The sequence below is a fragment of the Euleptes europaea genome, chromosome 3, assembly GCF_029931775.1.
Source record: "Euleptes europaea isolate rEulEur1 chromosome 3, rEulEur1.hap1, whole genome shotgun sequence".
Classification (NCBI taxonomy): domain Eukaryota; kingdom Metazoa; phylum Chordata; class Lepidosauria; order Squamata; family Sphaerodactylidae; genus Euleptes; species Euleptes europaea.
Window position 1 is genome coordinate 105,466,147 of NC_079314.1, and position 19,884 is coordinate 105,486,030.

The 19,884-nt window shown below is 41.6% G+C and overlaps 1 protein-coding gene across 3 annotated transcripts in view; it reads left to right on the top strand.

Moving 5' to 3' along the window:
* The window catches only part of WNK1 (WNK lysine deficient protein kinase 1), a 147,047-nt gene that overhangs the window by 88,232 nt on the left and 38,931 nt on the right, over positions 1–19,884 (top strand). For 2 of the 3 annotated variants that reach the window (XM_056847358.1, XM_056847359.1), the window contains exons 8-15: positions 427–614; positions 8,979–9,056; positions 11,489–11,632; positions 12,498–12,968; positions 14,234–14,506; positions 15,153–15,250; positions 18,099–18,261; positions 18,712–18,828. In XM_056847358.1, coding sequence (XP_056703336.1) covers positions 427–614; positions 8,979–9,056; positions 11,489–11,632; positions 12,498–12,968; positions 14,234–14,506; positions 15,153–15,250; positions 18,099–18,261; positions 18,712–18,828 — 1,532 coding nt within the window. Of the gene's footprint in view, positions 1–426; positions 615–2,674; positions 2,930–4,409; positions 5,631–8,978; positions 9,057–11,488; positions 11,633–12,497; positions 12,969–14,233; positions 14,507–15,152; positions 15,251–18,098; positions 18,262–18,711; positions 18,829–19,884 lie in introns of all 3 variants that reach the window. The other variant, XM_056847360.1, reaches the window with a different exon arrangement.

Consider the following 19,884-nt stretch of genomic DNA (forward strand, 5'->3'; position numbering starts at 1 on the left):
ACTTTTAAAGAGAATAGGCCAGCAGCCCTATTAGCTTTTGGAGAAAAACTTCTGAAAATGTCTTGGTGTGGTCTCAAGATCTCGGAAATAAATTGGGTCAGAAATCACTAAGGCAGGGCTTCTGTTATTCTCCAGATGCACATGTTTCTTCCAAATATTTTTCTAAGTGAACATAATCTGAGTTTTGTAGTGGAGAAGTTTTGAGAGAATGGTATGAAGTAGTTAGTGCTCATATTTTTATTAGATTTATTGGAAATTGTATCCCTTTTTCACTTTAAAAGTCTTCAAAGAGGCTTATAAAAATAAGAATGCACAGCATAAAAGCCACTGTTTTGCCTGTTCTTATGGACTAATTTTCCCAGCCATTTTGGAACTTGGTCACACAGCTGTGTGGTCTAAAACTGACTCTTGTATTGCCTTTTACAGCTGATGGGACTATTGACAGTGGTCAGGGATCATCTCTTTTTACTGAATCGTGTGTGAGTAGCCAGCAGACCGCTTCCTACGGTTCCCAGCATGAACAGTCTATCCCAACAGTTCCAGCCCCAGGGTATACGGTTCCTGTCGGCCAGCCTCAGTTGCAACAGCCTGGAGGATATCAGGCATCTGCAGTGGTAAGTGTAAAACTGGAGCAGCAGAGCAAATAGTGCTGCCTCAAGCAGGTTTTCTGGAAAGGCAGCATAGAGATTTCCTAAATAATGCTGTGTAGCTCCCTGATCTGCATACCTGGATTTTTGCAGACTTTTATCTCTTAGCATAAGGTTAAAAAGTGTGTTTGGGGAAACTTCATATGGGAGGATGTTAAATGTTTCTCTTTGATAGAATGGTTCTGCAGGGAGGGAGGACATCTGTTGTATGAATTTGTTAATACGAATGGATCTTGAGGAGGTTCAATATATGTCAGTGGCAGTACTGCTCCCTCCAGTTAATTACACTGTCTAAGTAGGTGTATAACATTTTGTCTAGCTACAAGCATTGTTGAGCTGCAGGTGCAGTGAACTCTGGGAGGAAGATTCTAACTGAACGTTTGTGATAGGGCTTTAGGAATTGAGTGTTAGAAAATTTGTGTTCTATAAGAATTTAATTACAGCCAGTTAAGGTAAGGTTTCCTAACCATGTTAGAATGCTGCATGCAAAAACTGCAGTTTTAAATGATCCCACTTTTGTGTTCTAATTTATAGCTTGCATTTAATTGCTCATGGGCACAAATACCTTTCCCACTTCATGTGTTCATTTGTGTTACCCTTTATTCAGTATCTTTTTCTGGTATATTTTCAGAGCTGACTTTGGGGGGGTCTTAAAAAAAACCACACTCAACCTGTTCCCTTATTCTGTTTTACTAAAGTTGTTCCTTGTGGACAGGTGAAAATATATCTGATTCTCAAGTAACTCCCATATCTAGAGGATGCACTCTTTCTAATTTGAAAATCTGCAGGTTACTTTTTGTGGCTGTACTTTACTACCAATCCAAAATAAAAATACTTTTCCATTCTGCTCAAATGCACTTATGAAGTTTTGTGCCCTTTTAAATCCATATCAGATGAGGCCATTCAGACTGTCTTTCTTTTTTGCTTTAAAAAACAAAACATTGGCTTGCTTAATTTTAGTTCCTATGTTTCAGCTCAAAGACATGGCTTAGATCAATAAATCGTTATGCAATCTTCACATGCCTTGCTTCAAGGTTGAATAATCATGGCTAACACTAGTGGAATAAACTAACAGTTCATCAGAGCAGGCCAGTAATTAATTGAACACTTAACAGGGGCGGGGGAATCTTGTCTGTATCCTTCTGGAAGTTTTAATTCAGATTGCAGTCTCATTGAGAGGGGCAGATTGTACTCTTCAAGGTTCTAGAAAAAATACAGAGGCGAGTTGTGTTGGTGGGGAAATTACTTGGCTGCTGGAGGAACTATTAAATCCTGTGTGTGGGTGCACTTTCATAAAAGTAATTTGAACCCTAATTTCTTCAACCAGGAAAATAAACAACTAACCTATGGGGCGTAGGAAGATTGCTGCAAAGGTTTTCTCTAATATGCTCATCTCCTAGAAGACAGTCTAATCTTAAACAGCTTTTGTAATTAAATTCTTGTCTTGTTCCACAGTTTCATGTGGATGATTCTTGATATCTTGTAATCCTTGGCTGAATAAAGAACTATAGGTATCCAATCAAATTCTTGATTTTGGATAGCCAGTGCATTCCAGAAAGAAATGTATGCTGTCTTTTCAAAGATACTTAAAAACCGTTACACTAAAATTAGAAAGGAACACTTTTGTGCATACACTACATTACCTGTTCTAAGCTAGTGTGAACATCTGAGGGCTCTGACTCTTAGGGCCCTTTACATATCAAATTTCTTGGTACTGGAAACAGCTTTGGCATGTTCTAATTGAGCCAGGCACTGAGAGCAGATATCCTCTTCCTGTGCTTGGGCAGACTTTATGTAGTAGGAGAAGGCACTAGTGGAACCTGCCAGTCAAAGAAAAACCTGCAGTCCTTCCAGGTGCATATATCCTCTTTCCTGTATGTGATGTGACTCATCGTTTGTTCATATCTCTCCCTATACATTATGGTCAACATTGGGCCTTTGTCATGAATGTGTCTCCCTCGGTTCCAGCTCATTAGTCCATGTGATTTGTGTTCATTTTTTGTTGTTTGTTTGTTTTCCTTCCTTAGCCTCGACGTGGCTGTAGCATGTCAGTTGGCGCTTCCCCTCTTTCTTTCTCCCCTCTCCGCAACATCCCTCTCAGTGCTCCTTCCACTCCGCCGTCAGCATCGTCTGCACCTCTCTCTCCCTCCTACCTTCGGACTGCTCCTGAGGAAACCTTTGGTGAAAAGCTTTCCAAAGCCCTGGAGAGTGTCCTGCCCATGCACACTGCCTCTCCACGCAAGCACCGGCGTTCCAGCCTGCCTTCCCTCTTTGTCAACCCTGTATGTCACTGTATGCCTCCTGGCTCATTGAAGATAAGTCACCACTAAATACATCCTGGCTTCATTCTTGTAATTAGATAAGAGTGAAAAAGGATTGTGTTTCCTCTGTGCTGTTAGAAAGCCGATTCTTCTTCTTCCAAAAGCTGGCTGTTAGTGTCCAGATCTTTAGAGAGAGGTTCAAATGTACCGAATAGCAATTTAGCCATAGTTTGATATACTTTGATAATCAGTACTCCACTTCAGTCTCTGGTCAGCAAGTAGTAATTATTCAGATTGTACAAGTAGCTGATTGTAACCATTTATAATCATAATGCTATCTCAGTCAAATAGTCAAATCACCGGAGGACAGTTCCCTGCCATTCTGTATGGCTGTCTTCTTCTGTACTGTAGATCTCCCCTGCCAGCCTTTGTTTTTACTTCTCTGACTAATACGGGGCTAGGTCAAATATTCATGATTGTATAATACCTCCTAGATTGACCCCCCCCCCCAAGCTTTCAGGTTTGGGGCTGAATTAAAGTTTTGTTTTGCACACAGTAAATTTGGTTAAAACATTGATTCCATGAGATTAGTTGCAGTTTTTTCTATCTAATCCTGTAACTCATGTGAGAAATGCCTGCAGGTTTCAGCTTTATGCCCTCAGAAGGAGGATAATGAAAGCTTATTTGTATCATTTTGTTTGAGTTTGTAAGAGTAGAGGAGGAAGAGTGAATCACTGTTCTACAGTACAGAGAAACACCTTGTTTCCATTCACAACTTGTATACAAGACTGGTCCTCATTCTTTTTACAGAGTCATATGAGAGTTTGCTGCTGCTTTTCCAGAATATAAATTCATTCTTTGACACAGTGAACCCAAGGAATCATAGGATAAGAGCAATTGAGAGTATTTAAATATTTTATGTTGGCGTGCCATGGCTTATTTCTCTGATGCTTGTAAGTGGAGTTTGTGTGTAGAGTGGAAGACCAGAAATACATTTTGATGTGCTATACTGGGCAACCCTTAATAGCTGGTGTCCATTTCTGGTAAGTGGGATTTTTAGCCATTGTATGGAATGGCTGAGTGGCTGAAAGCTTATTCAGAAGTCTGATGAAGTTCTTTGCTCCTTTCCTAGTTTCAAAATAAATGTATTCCTCTAACAGGCCATTAATTATCATGAGTTTAATAGCAGAAATATAGTGTATATGGTGAAAAGCTTTCATTAAAGGAAGTCACTGTTCAGTACCCAACAAAACTTTTCATACTAATGGGAACAGATGGATGGAAAAGCAGCTTCTAACAAAAGCAAACGTTCCCATATGCACCTTTATCTGCCATGGATGTATTTAATGGATAATTATAACACTTCAAAACATTTTGTGTGTTGACCATGAACTAGGCGTAGCCATTCTATAAGGTTACTAAAGAGAGCTTCCTGTTGAGCTGAACATACTAATATGCTTCTATAATATGTGAATTACTTGTCTTGTTCATGTCAATACAGCCTCACTCCATGGTGCATCCGTGTGGGGGAACCCCAACATTCCCAGATTCCCAGGTATTCTTTCCAACCGTTCATGAACGGCCAGAGTCCTTCTCACCACCACCCATCTGCCCTTCGAGGGTGGCCTTTTCTCAGCGGCGCAAGAGCACTTCCATCCTTGAAGGCCAGACGTGCCACTTCCAGCCATTGCTCAAGACGGGTCAAAGTTTGCTTCTCCCTGTTGGTAGTCCAACTGCTTGGACACCAGAAGCACTAGTGACAATGAGCGCCACAGCTCACAAAGCCACAGGAGAGCGTATGCAGGCTAACCCTGTGTTTGAGGCGGCTCAAGTGTTTGGTGATTACAGGCCTGGACAGGCACCTTCTGAGGATGCTAAAAATGTGTTGACTCAAGAAGCAGTGTATTTAATGAGCATGCATTATCAGCCCCAGTTGCCTGAACACTATGATACTGTATCCCATAATTCCCATGGGTCTGAGCAACACTTGCAGCCGGCACCTGAACAAAGAAATTTGCACGGTGGCCCTCTTCAGGGTTCTACATTTGACTATCAAACAGGGCAGACTTTTCTGGCAAGACAAATTCAGAACTTGAGGCTGGATTCTGGAATGAATCCCCTGACACCAATGTCTAGTATGTCAGCCCCACTGAGTGCGGATCCCACACAAATGAGCTTTCACTCGGTATTCGTTCCACATTCTGCTCCTGCTGTGCTCACTCAAAGTGGTGATGGCAGAACAAGCTGTGTGTTTGAGTTCCATGTTCAAGCATCCGGTGCATCTCCAGGAGAAGGCACAGTCATACCCCAGCGTGTGTATAGAAATCGTCGAGGCTCCGCAGATTGTAATCAGGAGGAGTCTCCTCAAACAACTGTACAGCCCGGTCGCCTTCAGCCTGTTACAGAAGAACAGTGTAACTTCCTGGGCTCTGAGTTCATGGTGCCTAGAGGCAGTTCTGTTCTACAGATCTGGCCAGAAGTTAGCCCAGGATACTCCAGTGACTCCTCACAGTTGACTTCGTCAGACACTGGTGACTTTCTGTCTCCTCCTCCCACTGGGGCATCTGCATCATATGTTTCAGATTTGTCTCTGCCTGCTCCCCAGCTGGCTCAGAAGGTATTTCAAGATTCGCAGGTCTTCATCCATTTCCCACAGGGAACTTCATCTCAACAGGCTTTCTCGACACTGGTTTCTTCAGGACCATCTACACTCTATTCTCAGGTTATAGGAACAAATGTTTCCAAAAATGTTTAGGTTTTTAGTTTTCCTTGACATCATAGTATTAGTTTCCTTATATTCCCTATCGTCTGTCCTTTCCTTAATCTTCCCCTCTCCCACCCAAGTTATTTTAGTTTTGGAGACTAGATTGTGCGTTGCCAGAAATGTATCAGTTGTTGAAACCACACTAATCCTACCTTATTAGGAGTTCCCCTAAACATAATTAATATATCAAGTTTGCACTGATATTTGACAAAACGTTTGCCTAGGAGGCTAGTTAATATAGAAACAAATGGTACTGCTTTAACTTTGTTTAAAAACTTTCTTTTTACTTATCTGATGCTCACTTAGGATGCTCAGGTGAGTGAAATTAAGGGTTATTTCATGAAGATGTGGACTGGTTGTACTACTATCATTCTTTCAGAGGAACAATCACAGTACTTGAGTAACGATTCTTCAAAGTACTGTTTAATATATCCCTTTTTGACACATCTTCCAAGATTTATATAGGGAATTGTGGGATAGATATTTTAGGCTATATACAGATGACTGGAGATTTCAGAGCGGTACACTAGAGATGGAAGAGCCTTTATGGCCCATAATACATGCAGCTGCTTTTTCCGTTTCACTTTGGTAGAGGTCAGTGACCTGCAGCACACAGGCCAGATTGCCCTTTGACTGATGCAGTGTGCACTCCAGAGAGCTAACTGTAGAGACAAACGAGAGGAACAGCACCGGGACTTCACAACAGGTGTTCTCATACCACCTCCAAGTCTCCGAAATGCAGCCCTCTGTGGACAGCCTAAATGGCAGACTAGTTTTGCTGGTACTACAAACTCAATTGACAGTTTCCTAATATTCCATTAAAATCACTTTCAAATAAATAGTTCTGCAAGCACCTGCTTTTAGAAGCAAAGTGAATAGTTTTATGCAAAATCCCCTCATTAGAAGAATGCCCAGAAAAGAGGTTGTATAGTGTGTGTGTGTGTGTATATATATATATATATATATATATATATATATATATATATATATATATATATATATATATATATATATATATATATATATATATGTTTTTTAAAAATGTTTTATTTATATTGTAAGCCACCTTGATTCCCGCAAGGGAGAAAGGTGGCTAATCAATGTTTTAAATAAATAAACCAGGCAACTATAAAGAATAATGAGCCTGGATAAAGGTTTGATTTTTCTCAATGTTGGATTGTCAGAGTTGAAGAACAGTACAAATGAGCTTGGAGAGATTTAACAATGTAAACATTTATTTTAGATCCCTTTCTTAATCTTTTAACTTCCTCTAATCTAGCTGCTGATCATCTGCTTCTGTCTCCTAACTGTTTTTGTTGGGAAAACTAGTGACACCATTGGGCAGGTTAGGCCGCAGTTTGCAGCATCCCACTGCAAACCGAACGCGGTTGGATTAGTGGGGATGGATCAAGGGAGCTCATTGTTGACTTCTGTTTTTTTGGTATTGGATAGTGCAGTAAAAAGCAAAGCGTGTTTAGGTTGGTTATGTTTTGGGGGGGAGAAATCTTTTATCGGAAAGTTGTTGCTCCATTGCTAAAGTTGAAGGCAAAATCTGTAACAGTAAACATGAGAGTCTGGTGGAGTGAGTTAGTGTGAGGAAATTCCTGGCTCAAATCTTATTTCAGCTTTAAATGCACTAATTTGGGTTTGGCAAGCCACTTTCTGACCCTCAGCACTCAGTCCATAATATGGAGAGAATCCTCGGCTCTCTTACTGTGTGCAGATAACCAAGAGAATGTATGCAAACTGCTTTAAACACTGTAAAACACAATGGAAATAATATGCATGAGGCTAACATTTTTCTGTAAGCATAATTCCATTCTTTTGTTGGAAGTTCAATAACAGGGCCAAATCTTGCGGTATGTGTGAGATATCTTTTCCTCTGCTCAAACAGTGTTTACTAGTGGAGGTTTGGTGCCTTTTCCCTTGTTGCTCATTCGTTGGGTCCTAGTCTTTCTGATCTGTTTTTTTGGGGGAAGCCCAGTTTTTATTCTGTGTATTTTTATATTGTCTCATAGCTGAGCTCATCAAACTGGTGTATGTGTATAAGAGCACAATCAATTAAATAAGTCAGTTACAAAGCAATGAGAACAGCAGCAATAAAAATCCTTTTAAAATGAATACAGTGAAAATGCCACAGCCTGTATAAAATAATGTTAAAAGGAACTTTGGCAGCAGATTAAAAACTAAAGAATTGGATCAGAGCAGTTACAAGACAAAACAGAGTAACCAAGTCACTTAAGAGGAAGAGGAGGAGGAGATAAAATAGATGTTGAACTCCTTGAAAGTCTTATGCCTCGTGCTTGATTCCTGTCATCCAGCTACTACCTATTAACTGTGGAATGAGCCTTGAACATGAGCAGAGCAAACAAGAGTCTACTCAAAAAGCAGATCTAAATCTCTCAGTAGGGCATACCTCATATACCACTTACATTCTTTTCCGCCCCATATAATATGTTTAATTGTAGTTCTACACTTTACACTTCTGCGTTTTCAAGTTGGCTAAAGGGAAATCAGTCCTCTGCTATTTTTTTACTCTTTTTTGTCATTTGTCCAGCTGTCCAGCTATTGGATATTATTCAGCCTTGTCACTTTAGTATTACAAGATTGAGTTCTGAAGTTCCCTCTTTGTACCTATCATTTTCCATTTTATACTGAGATGAAGCGACTGTATCTCAGGATGCAGTTGGCCTTTCATTCTGATGTGAATGACACCGGGAAGGTGATCATTGCCATTCCAATCTAAATTCTTTTATATTCATTCATAATAGCTTTTTTGCCTCGCTTACTCATTCAGAATTGGAAGTTGTTAGTTTGCAGACTGTTTTGGCTTTGTATGTTGTTTTTCCTATTGAAGGTTGGAAAACTGGCGTAGTGTTTCCTGAGCTGAAATTACTAGTAGCCTAGATTTTGGTAGGAAATACATAATGGAATTTGCCTTTTCTGTTCTTACTGTATGCCAGGAGTGTTTACAATAAACTTACAGATCAGGATTTATCTCTCCATGTATTTTCACATAGCTTGTTGCAGAGCTTTAACATACTGTAGAAACATGTAACGTGTATGACAACAAATGCTTTTTTGTAAAAATGAGATTTGCTCACAAGCCTCTATAGTACTGGTGGTTTAGGGAAGCCATCCAGAGCAGTGCATTGTATTTTAACAATGTTGTACTGTCTGGAATATCTATATCAAATGCTGTTCTATATCCACTGAGAATTTATAGTAAGGAATCTCCTTTCAGGTCCTTAAGTTCCATACAGAAGTTAGTAAATGATCTGATTCAATGTATATCTACTTCTTTAGACACAGCTGCCAGGGCAGCCAGCTTCAAGTGGTTCATCAGGAGGCACGTCTTCCCAGCTTATGCATCAAGGCCAGCAGGTAAGACCAAGCCATTGTTATCTGTATAATTTTTAGACCTATGTAAGTGCTTTATTTTGGTGCTTTTTATAGCACTTCTAGTGTTTGCCAGCATGGTGTAGTGGTTAAGGTGTCGGACTAGGACCTGGGAAACCCAGATTCAGATCCCCACTTGCGCCATGGAAGCTTGCTGGGTGACCTTGGGCCAGTCACACACTCTCAGCCCTGACTCAGCTAGTATTTGGATGGGAGACCTCCAAGGAATACCAGGGTTGTGACGTGGAGGCAGGCACAGGCAAACCACCTTCAAACAGTGTCTTGTCTTGAAAACCCTACGCCGTAGGGCCTACGGGATCGCCATAAGTCAGCTGTGGCTTGATGGCAAAAATAAACGTGTTTGTCCCTATGTTTTAAATATAAGGTAGAATGGTTCGTTCATACGAAAAGAGTCTAAGTGGCTGCAGTCAGTTGACAATGTCACACAATCGGTTATTTCCAGATGCATGGATTACGCTGCATGGATTTTCTCCATGTTCCTCTTCCCCCAGCACTTTCTTTGGGCTTCCACAAAAATGATGCAGAACCCTTTGCGGATAGAAAGCGATGTTGGTCAGGAGCTGCCACCGCAATGAGCAGAAGGAATTTTGCAAAATCACCGCTGCCATCCTCTTTTGTTTGCAGAAGAGGGAGTGGGGTGATTTCTCCTCCTCCTCCACTTCAGATAGCAAACTTGTGTTGCTTTTAGTTTAATTGTGCCTCATAATTATTGGAATCCTCTTTGTGGCTGGGAGGAAGGTTCTGTTTGAAAGGGGAGCAAGTAAAAACCATGAGTGCTTTCCACTGGCTATGTTGTATCCAAACACCTATCTGCTTTTATATATACTTTGTTCCTGTTCTTGAGTGGGGCTTATCTGTTTCCAAGATGAAGGTGATAGTTGTTACATTTTTTCTGAGAGTTTTTAATGAATTTATTGTTGCTTATAATTATTTACACATAGACAAAGGAAAAAATATCCAAACAAAACAAATTCATACATGAGAATCAGAATAATCTAAACGAATCATAAAAAAACAAATGGTTAAATCTTGTACATCACCCCATGGGTCAGTAATGACCCGGTGTTTACACAGGGGACTACCTTTAAATCTTGTCACTTACTTTCTCATTCCAGAATGTGATAAAAAGTATCCAGTGTTTATCAAATGTATCCACTTTTTGAATAGTGTTCTTTCAGATTCTCTGCTAATATGTTAGTCTTGTCAATAAAACAGTACACCAGATTTTATTAAACCATTCATTTATATAGAGGGTTCTGCCTTTTTTCAGTATACTGCTAAAATCATCTTGGCAGTAGTGAACAAACGTAATAGTAGCTCAATATAAGAACACAAGAAAAGCCATGCTGGATCAGACCAAGGCTCATCAAGACCAGCAGTCTGTTCACACGGTGGCCAACCAGGTGCCTCTAGGAAGCCCACAAACAAGACAAATGCAGCAGCATTATCCTGCCTGTGTTCCACAGCACCTGATATAATAGGCATATCTTAGGGATCCAGCAGTATTACCGTAGGTTCAAGGGTATGCTAATACCTAGCATTTTACTAACAACCTAGACTGCTGTTCTCCAAAAGATCTGTATCTTGGAGCATGTCTAAAAAATATGAAATATGTCATCAAATGATTTATCCTGCAACAGATTATGCACGAGTGCTAGCCTGTAGGGAGTTGGATAACCACTGAAAAGGTGCTTTATATGTTTTTCCTTAAGACAAGTTAAAATCAACGCTTTTCCAGATACAACCTCATTCTTCCATACGAATATTAATCTACAAGTTCTTCTCCCATTTTTAATATAAATTTAAGGGTCTGTTCTCCAGGCTCATTAATAATGAATATATCTTAGCGATATAGCCCTAGGTTATTTGAGCCAGTGATCAATAATTCAGAAGTGATACATTCTTAGCCCATCATATTTCCTCATCAGTTTATTTGCCAAATATCTGGGGGGGTTTTAATTGAAAGAGCAGGGGGTTAGTCCCCTCTATTACTTTCACTTTTAAAACTTACGCTATAAATCCCAACAATGGTTTTAAGAACCTGGAGTCTCAATATATGCAGTAGGCTATACCTATCTTCCGTTGAACTTTAGGAAATAACACAATTGATATTAGCACTACCATAGAACACCTCCCTTCCCCCTAGGCAGGAATTCAGACTTATTATTTGAGAAACTTTTGAGCTGTTGTTGAAAGCAAGGTTTGATCTGCCGTGGAAGCATTTTGATGCAAAACACGTCGGGATCATCGAATAAATATTGGAAGATTCCTTGTACGCTTTTGGTTTTGCTTTGTTTACATATTGGTGTGCTAGAGGACTTGATTCTAGAAGGGTCCTGACAAGAGTTTTCCCCACTTCCCCCAAGAAACTAATCTGCTTTTTTCCTTCTGTGCAGAGTTCTCATCAGCCAGCCTCTTCCCAGCCGACTGGGCAGTATCAGGTTCAGCAGCTGTCAGTTTCTATTGGAGCTGCACCGTCCCAGCCAGTTACACAAACAGCACAAATCATGCCTATGCCTCAGGTGGCAGCCGGGACACAGGTAAACTACAACCTGCTGATCTCTAGAGAACAATTAAGTCTGGCTTCATTTATTTGGCTGCTATATTACTATATTTGGAAGAATATAGTGGGGGTAGTTTGCTTGCCTGAGGGAAATTAGCACATGACTTGCGAAGGCTTGCCTGCATTGACACTCGCCACTGCAGGTTGTTGTTTTAAATCGGTTTCCAAAAAATGGTAATTTTTTTTTTAAGGGAGTCAATCTGTAATGAGTAGCTCAGTGAACTAACTGAGAATGAGTACTCCTCAGGGTGCCTTTGCTGGTTTCTCCACAGTCTTCCTCCTTCACTCTTGACTTAAAGGCCTTTGCTGACTCCTGATTGCCCTGTTTATGTGGTGTCCTGAACTTATGAACTTTGGAATACTCAAACTGTGGAGGTCATCTTGGTCATCTAAACTCCCCCCCACCAGTTGTACCACTTGCTCTGCTTTGTTACACTAACTAGAGCCTGTTCTCTATATGCTGGCACAGCGGCTTTTCATTTTCTCTTGCCATGTGTTGGTCTCCCCAAGTGAGTAGACTGACATATGGCTAGAGGCATCAAGCGTTTCCTATTTGGAATGACTATACAAAGCAAAGCCAGACAATCAGTCTCTTTCTAGACACTGATGCCATGCTACCATTCTTACCATGTTGATCTGCCCTGACACATCCTCCTTTGGTCTGAAAAGATGCAGCAAAAAAATTGCTAATTAGACTTAGTCTTCCCAGCCACTCTGCCAGATGCCTTTCTTACTCATGCCAGTTGGCTTTAATGAAAACATTTTTCTTTGACTGATAGATTAAAAATCTGATTCTTGAAACCCTGCTTCCTAAGTCTATATATTTTTCTTTACCTTCTCAGCTTCCTGTTTCCCAGCAAATGCCGATCATCCAAGGTGAACCGCAGTTACCTGTTCCAGCTCCTACACTTCCTCAGCCTTCAGTTGCCCCAGTTATGCCCATTGGCTCTCAGTATCTCCCTATGGGGCAGCCACTACAAGCCCCCCATCTTCCGCAGTTCTCAGTCTCTCAGCTGCCCATAGCAGCACCTCACGTCTCAGTGGCTCAGCCTGGCTTCCCTTCTCTACCCATCTCTATGGCAGCTGGTGCGAACCAGCCTTTGCTCACCTTGGCCACATCTGCAGCGGCAGCTGCTATTCCTGTGGGCTCGACTGTTGTCCCTGGCCAGATCCCACCTCTCCTTCAGCCTGTGGCTCAGCTGACCAGCCAAGGTCTCCCACAGCTTCTGCAGCCGGCTGTTCAGTCCGTGGGATTGCCAGCAACTCTTGGACAATCTGAAGTACCTCTTCCAGTTACAGATGCTGTGTACCAGGTATTGTGGCAGTCAAGTAAAAATCCCTCACTACAGACTTAAGGCTTTACTAAGAGACTTTGGCAGACTTGTTTGCCGTTCTGGTGTAGGAGGAGAGTAAATAGGCCAGATTTGTTTTTTAGTGCATAAGGATAAGGGTGAATTGAAGACTGAGTTTGATTGATGGCTGGGTGGTTTGTTGGGTTTTTTTGACAGTGAAGTTTTATATTGGAAGATCAGTGCCTAGCACGTTGGTAGCTGTCAACGTGTACAGTAAATAATAGTACAATGACACATGCACACTGCACACTGAGGTGATAAATCAGATCAGCAGATCATACTTGAGTGTAAGGTGGGGCATCAAGCAAACTGATGGGAGCAAGTGGTGAGATCTCCAGGAAGGAGTGATGAGGTTTTGGAATGTTGGCCAGCTGTCAATTTCTTCTTGTCCTGGAGGCGAACGTTCAGTGGTTGCATAATGCAGATCATTTAACAAGATGTGGAGTTAGAGCGGTTCCTCAGTGGAACAGGCTTCCTCGGGAGGGGATAAGCTCTCCTTCCCTGGAGATTTTTAAGAAGAGGCTAGATGACCATCTGTCAGCAGTGCCGATTCTATGACCTTAAGCAGATCATGAGTATGGAATATGGGTCACTGGGGGTGTTTGGGGGGGAGGTAGTTTGTAATTTTCTGCATTGTGCAGGGGGTTGGACTAGATGACCCTGGTGGTCCCTTCCAACTCTATGATTCTATGTGTAGGGGCTTAGCCATCCATTTTTTATTATTTATCACCTCAGTGTGCAGTGTGCCTGTGTCATTGCAGCTTATGCTCTGTGAACCAGAGCATAGAAGATTTTGTTCACTTGTCTGTGTACTTTATGTATTCTAAAAAGATAAAGGGCAAGAATATTAGATGAGGGGGTGCCCTGTTGCTGAATGTTTGAGTGGGACCTGTTCATCTTGTAGTGTCTTTAGATTTTGTAGCACAAGGTATCCTTAATAGCTAAGTGGAGGTTCAGGACTTGTTCTCCACATGGGTCACATAAATCCACCCTCCCTTTAGCTTTATGATACACTGTTCTGCATGATGTTTGGGAGGTGAAGATGGCTCTAAGGTACACTGTTCCATTCCCCTTAAAATTAAGGTGCTTTGGGAGCTCTGAAAAGACATCTAAGAATGTCACTGGGAAAAAATCCTTTTCACCTTTCCCTTCTCTCCCCTCCCTTTCATGCTGTTTTCCCCAAGTTACCCTAAAATGCACTAACTTGGCTTCCTCATTTGTCATAGGGCTTCTCACCTCGGCTACCAGCGCAGTATACAGGAGATTCAAATATTGCTCCCTCCTCTGTGGCCTCTGCTTGCCTCCCTTCAGTACTATCCCCTCCCTTACCCACCGATGCGTTGCCTCAGCCAGGCTACCTTGCTGCAGTAGTTCAGCCTTATGTGGAACAGAATTTAGTACCTTTGGCCAGTCTAGGAGGACAGGTTCAAGTGCCACAGCCCGTTGCCTGTTTAGCTCAGCAGGCTCCCTCTGCATCCTCGCAGCCATCAGCATTAGAGGTAAATAGATTATGTGTGTGTTGCAATGTGCGTTTTGAAAAAAACAAACTTCAAGGTGTGTGTCCGCTCCCATCTTCGGAATCCTGCTGAAAAATCATCTGCTAATCGCCAAAATTAATTTCTCTTACAGCAGAATGTGATGCCAATGTGGAGACCTTGTTGCCACTGGTTATGCTGTTGGGAAGTGAGTGGGCCTCCCAGATGCAAAACACACTTGCTAGCACTTCTCTTCTGGCTAGTAATTTCAGTCTTTATATTGATGCTGTTGTTTATAGTAATTAAAAACCTCTTCTCAAACCTGTTCCCCTACAGCCCTGCTGTTGCTGGGAGAGATTTGAATGGTCCTTGCACTCTGCATTGGCTTCTCTGCACATTCTGCTAGTAAGATGTTCTGGTTGCATGGCAAGTCATAGTAGTGTCATCATCTAGGAGATAACACGGTTGACTTTCACCGGGGCAGCCTGTTCTAGATTTGCATGAGAATTGTGTCTTGGGTTAAAAAAACTGATTGAACTGATGTAGATGCTTTTAAACAGTTGATGTAGATAGAGTGCTTTGCAGCTTCTAGTTAGTAGTTGGGTGGAATGTGGTGAGGCTGGAGGAGCGCCTTAATAAGATACTTGAAGGAAAAGCTTTATGTTTGCAGAGTACATTCGGAGTGGCTCAGGCTGCACCCGCAGAGCCTCAACCACCAGTACAGCAACAGCCGCCACAGTCAGCTCCATTGGTTTCCTCAATAGACAGGTGAGTAGTGAAGTAACATGAACATATGAAGCTGCCGTATACGGAATCAGACCCTTGGTCCATCAAAGTCAGTATTGTCTACTCAGACCAGCGGCAGCTCTCCAGGGTCTCATACAGAGAAAGGTCTTTCCCATCACCTACTTGCCTGTTTTTTCTCGTGAGGGAAGTGGTGCTCAGCATGGCATAAACAGAACATGTGATGAGGGAAGGGATTTGCAGCCTAGAATTGGCATTGGGGTAGTGCACAAACACCTGGTTTCTTTAAATGAAACAAAATCCTCTGGGCCAGGCGAATTGCACCCAAGGGTACTCAAAGAACTTGCAGATGTAATTTCGGAACCTCTGTCCATTATTTTTGAAAAGTCTTGGCAAACAGGTGAGGTGCCAGACAATTAAAGGCGGGCAAATGTTGTCCCCATCTTCAAGAAGGGGAAAATGGAGGATCCGGGTAACTACCGACCCATCAGCTTGACTTCTATACCAGGAAAAGTGTTCGAACAAATCATCAAACAGTCCGTCCTTGAGCATTTAGAAAGGATGGATCTGATCACTAAGAGCCAGGATGGGTTTCTCAAGAATACGTCATGTCAGACTAATCTCATCTCCTTTTTTGAGAAAGTTACTACCTTGCTGGATCAGGGGAATGCTGTAGACATAGTTTATCTAGATTTCAGTAAGGCTTTTGATAAGGTTCCACATAGTATTCTAGTTGACAAATTGGGAAAATGTGGGTTAGATCCTATTATTGTTAGATGGATCTGCAACTGGTTGACAGATCGTACCCAAAGAGTGCTAGTTAATGGTTCCTCGTCCACTTGGAGAGAAGTGACTAGTGGAGTTCCTCAGGGATCTGTCCTGGGCCCTGTGTTGTTCAACCTCTTTATAAATGATTTGCTGAAGGAATAAAGGGGATGCTTATTAAATTTGCAGATGATACTAAATTGGGAGGAGTAGCAAATACGGTAGAAGACAAAGCCAAGATGCAGGATGATCTTGACAGGCTGGAGAAATGGGCTAGAACTAATAAAATGCACTTCAACAAAGACAAATGTAAAGTTCTGCATTTAGGTAGGAAAAATCAAATGCATAATTATAGGATGGGGGAGACTTGTTTGAGCAGTAGTATGTGTGAAAAGGATCTTGGGGTCTTAGTAGACGAAACACTGAACATGAGTCAGCAGTGTGATGCTGTAACTAAAAAGGCAAATGCAGTCTTGGGCTGCATCAACAGAAGTATAGTGTCCAGATCACGCGAAGTGATGGGTTTTTTTTTATATATATATATTTTTTATTGCATTGGAGGTCATTTTACATCTCCATACCTTTATAATTACAATTTACACTTTCCTTCTTCCAATACAAATTTCCCCCTTTCCCCCCCCTTTTCCCTCCCCCCACGGACCAATCCATAATATCATATTTTCAGCCATGAGCATAGCCTTTTTAGTTTTACTAAAGTCTCTTCATTGGCTTCTCCTCTTTTCACCCAATTAATGTATGGGTTCCACTTAGTCTTCAATTCCATTTCTTCTGTTTCTCCCAATGTCTTTCCAATCAAACTTTCACAATTTAAGGGCTATTTAATTGCTTTCTCCTCAGAGGGGGTAGAGAAGGGCTGCTAAATTCCTTCCCACATGCGCAGTTCTCGACTCGAAGTGATGGTATCACTTTACTCTGCTCTGGTTAGACCTCAACTAGAGTACTCTGTTCAGTTTTGGGCACCACAATTTCAGAAAGATGTAGACAAGCTGGAACGGGTCCAGAGAAGGGCAACAAAGATGGTGAGGGGTCTGGAGACCAAGTCCTATGAGGAAAGGTTAAAGGAGCTGGGTATGTTTAGCCTGAAGAGGAGAAGACTGAGAGGGGATATGATAACCATGTTCAAGTACTTGAAGGGCTGTCATATAGAGGAGGGTGCTGAGTTGTTTTCTGTTGCTCAAGAAGGTCGGACCAGAACCAACAGGTTGAAATTAAATCAAAAGAGTTTCCATCTAGGCATTAGGAAGAATTTTCTAACAGTTAGAGTGGTTCCTCAGTGGAACAGGCTTCCTCGGGAGGTGGTAAGCTCTCTTTCCCTGGAGGTTTTTAAGAAGAGGTTAGATGGCCATGTCAGCAATGCTGATTCTGTGACCTTAGTCAGATGATGAGAGGGAGGGCATCTTGGCCATCTTCTGGTCACTAGGGGTGTGGAGGGGGGAGGTAGTTGTGGATTTCCTGCATTGTGCAGGGGGTTGGACTTGATGGCCCTGGTGGTCCCTTCCAACTTTATGATTCTATGATCCCTTTAACTGAAGATGTCAGATATTGAACCTGGGACCTTCTGCATGCAAAGCAGATGCTCTACCACTGAGCCACAGCGATAGTTTACTCTGTTAATTTCTCCTGATTTAAGATTGTTGTTTAGTTTGCCTCTACATGTAAACCAGTGGCCCCTTTCTCAAATTACAGTTGGCAGCTTAAATTTATTTTACGTCACTTACAGTCTGCCTTTCTCACAAATGACTCAGTATTCACAAAACTTTTTTTTTTAATGATGTAACATGTAATCAGGTCATGATCTGTTGGAGCATTTTTTTGAGCTTTTCTTAGTCTTTCAAGAAGGGTGTCTCATAAATCGTATAATGCACAAGACAGAGGCTTAGTAATATTCACAAAAGTAGATAATTTTAGAAGTATGCATGTATTAACGATTTTAATTGTCTGTTGTGGTAGAGTGTTACTCTTTTACAGGCTATATACTTCAGGCACTTGACTTTCTGAGAGTAGTCCCAAGATGTGAGATAATCTCTACACTTAATTTTAGGAAATAAAAATGGCTGATTTTGGCCCCACACTGGCTTTTTTTCAGTGCACATTCAGATGTGGCTTCAGGCTTAAGTGACTGCAATGAGAGCGTTCCGACCTCTGGCGGAAGACACGAAGGGAGGACTACAAAACGGCATTATCGGAAGTCAGTACGCAGCCGCTCTCGTCATGAGAAGACCACACGTCCAAAACTGAGAATTCTCAATGTGAGTTGCCTGATTTGGCAGTTCTGTACTTAAAACAGTGTTTGCAACACACATCTATTCTCCTGCCAAATTAATATTCCTAATCTGCAGTTTTCTTCCTTAATGAGTAGATCCAAGCAACTACTTGTGTTTGGACTGTCAGCATCAAACTCCCTCTTTGAAAATAAGGAAGTGTATGTGCGTGTGTGTTAAATATGGCTGGTGTGACATATGTTTTTTGAAGACAGAATCCTGAATTTATTCACCCTTTACCCTGTTTTCAGCACCTTATACTTATGGGGAAAAGGTCTGAAATCTCATTTGGCAGATTTTGAAAGGCCTTGAAAACCAGCAGAGTTTTCTTAAATCTGTCTGGAGTATTTTCCTGTCTCTGTCCTGTTCCCAGCCCTTCTGAAGACCCTCTTTTCTCTATTTACTTTTCATATTGAAGATCAGCATTGTGTTTTCCAGGTTTCAAACAAAGGAGATCGAGTTGTGGAATGCCAGCTAGAGACGCACAATAGAAAAATGGTTACTTTCAAATTTGACTTGGATGGGGACAACCCAGAGGAAATAGCCCACATTATGGTGAGCAATTCAGATAGAGACTTTTTAATTCGCACTAATAGCAGTAAAAGCTTTGCTGGCCTGCTGCATTGAATATTTTCTCCAGTGGTTTCCTTGAGGTACACAACATGGCTTGGCCAGTTACATTGACTACGCCTCAATAGGTTGCAGTCTAGAAGTGTCAAAAGTTGCAGTATTTAGGCCAGTACTTGCATAAGCTGATAAAACATCTGGCTCAGCTTCTTCCTTTCAACCAGATATTTTTTATTTAAACCTATTTTAAACTGCTTTGTACTCACGAAGTTTGATCCCAGATGAGAAAATTGGCTAGCTGAAGAAAAGAATATGTATTATACTAGGTGGGTGTGTATGTAGTATCTCTAAATTTGGTGACACGCATACATGTATAATTTCAGGTGGATAGTCATGTTGGTCTGCAGTAGAAAAACAAGATTCAAGTCCAGTAGCACCTTAGAGACCAGCAAGATTTGACAGGATATAAGTTTTCAAGACTCAAAGCTCCCTTTTCAGATGTATGTATGTAACTAACCTTAGACAAGGTTTATAATGCTGAGAGAAGAAGAAGAGTTGGTTTTTATACCCTGATTTTCTCTACCCTTAAATAGTCTAAAACTGGCTTACAGTCATCTTCCCTTCCTCTTCCCACAACAGACACCCTGTGTGGTAGGTGAGGCTGAGAGAGTTCTGAGAGAACTGTGACTAGCCCAAGGCCAGGCAGCAGGCTTCATGTGGAGGAGTAGGGAATCGAACTCGGTTCTCCAAATTAGAGTCCACCACTCTTAACCACGCTGGTACAAGCAGTTTGAAATCTGGCTTCATGGGACTGTGTTTGGAAATGACATTACTGAGAGTATAGGTAACCTACCCTGTTCAGATTTGCCCCCCTCCCCCTTTCTGCCATCTCAAGACGAGGCAATCTCTGTAATGTGTGATAGAGAGTAAGCATATAAAGCATATGGCTTATTTATTTAAAATATTTCTGTCCTGCCTTTCCATCCGTTTAGGACCCCCAGTGAAGCAAACAGGTAAAAACATTTAAAACCACTTAAAAAAACA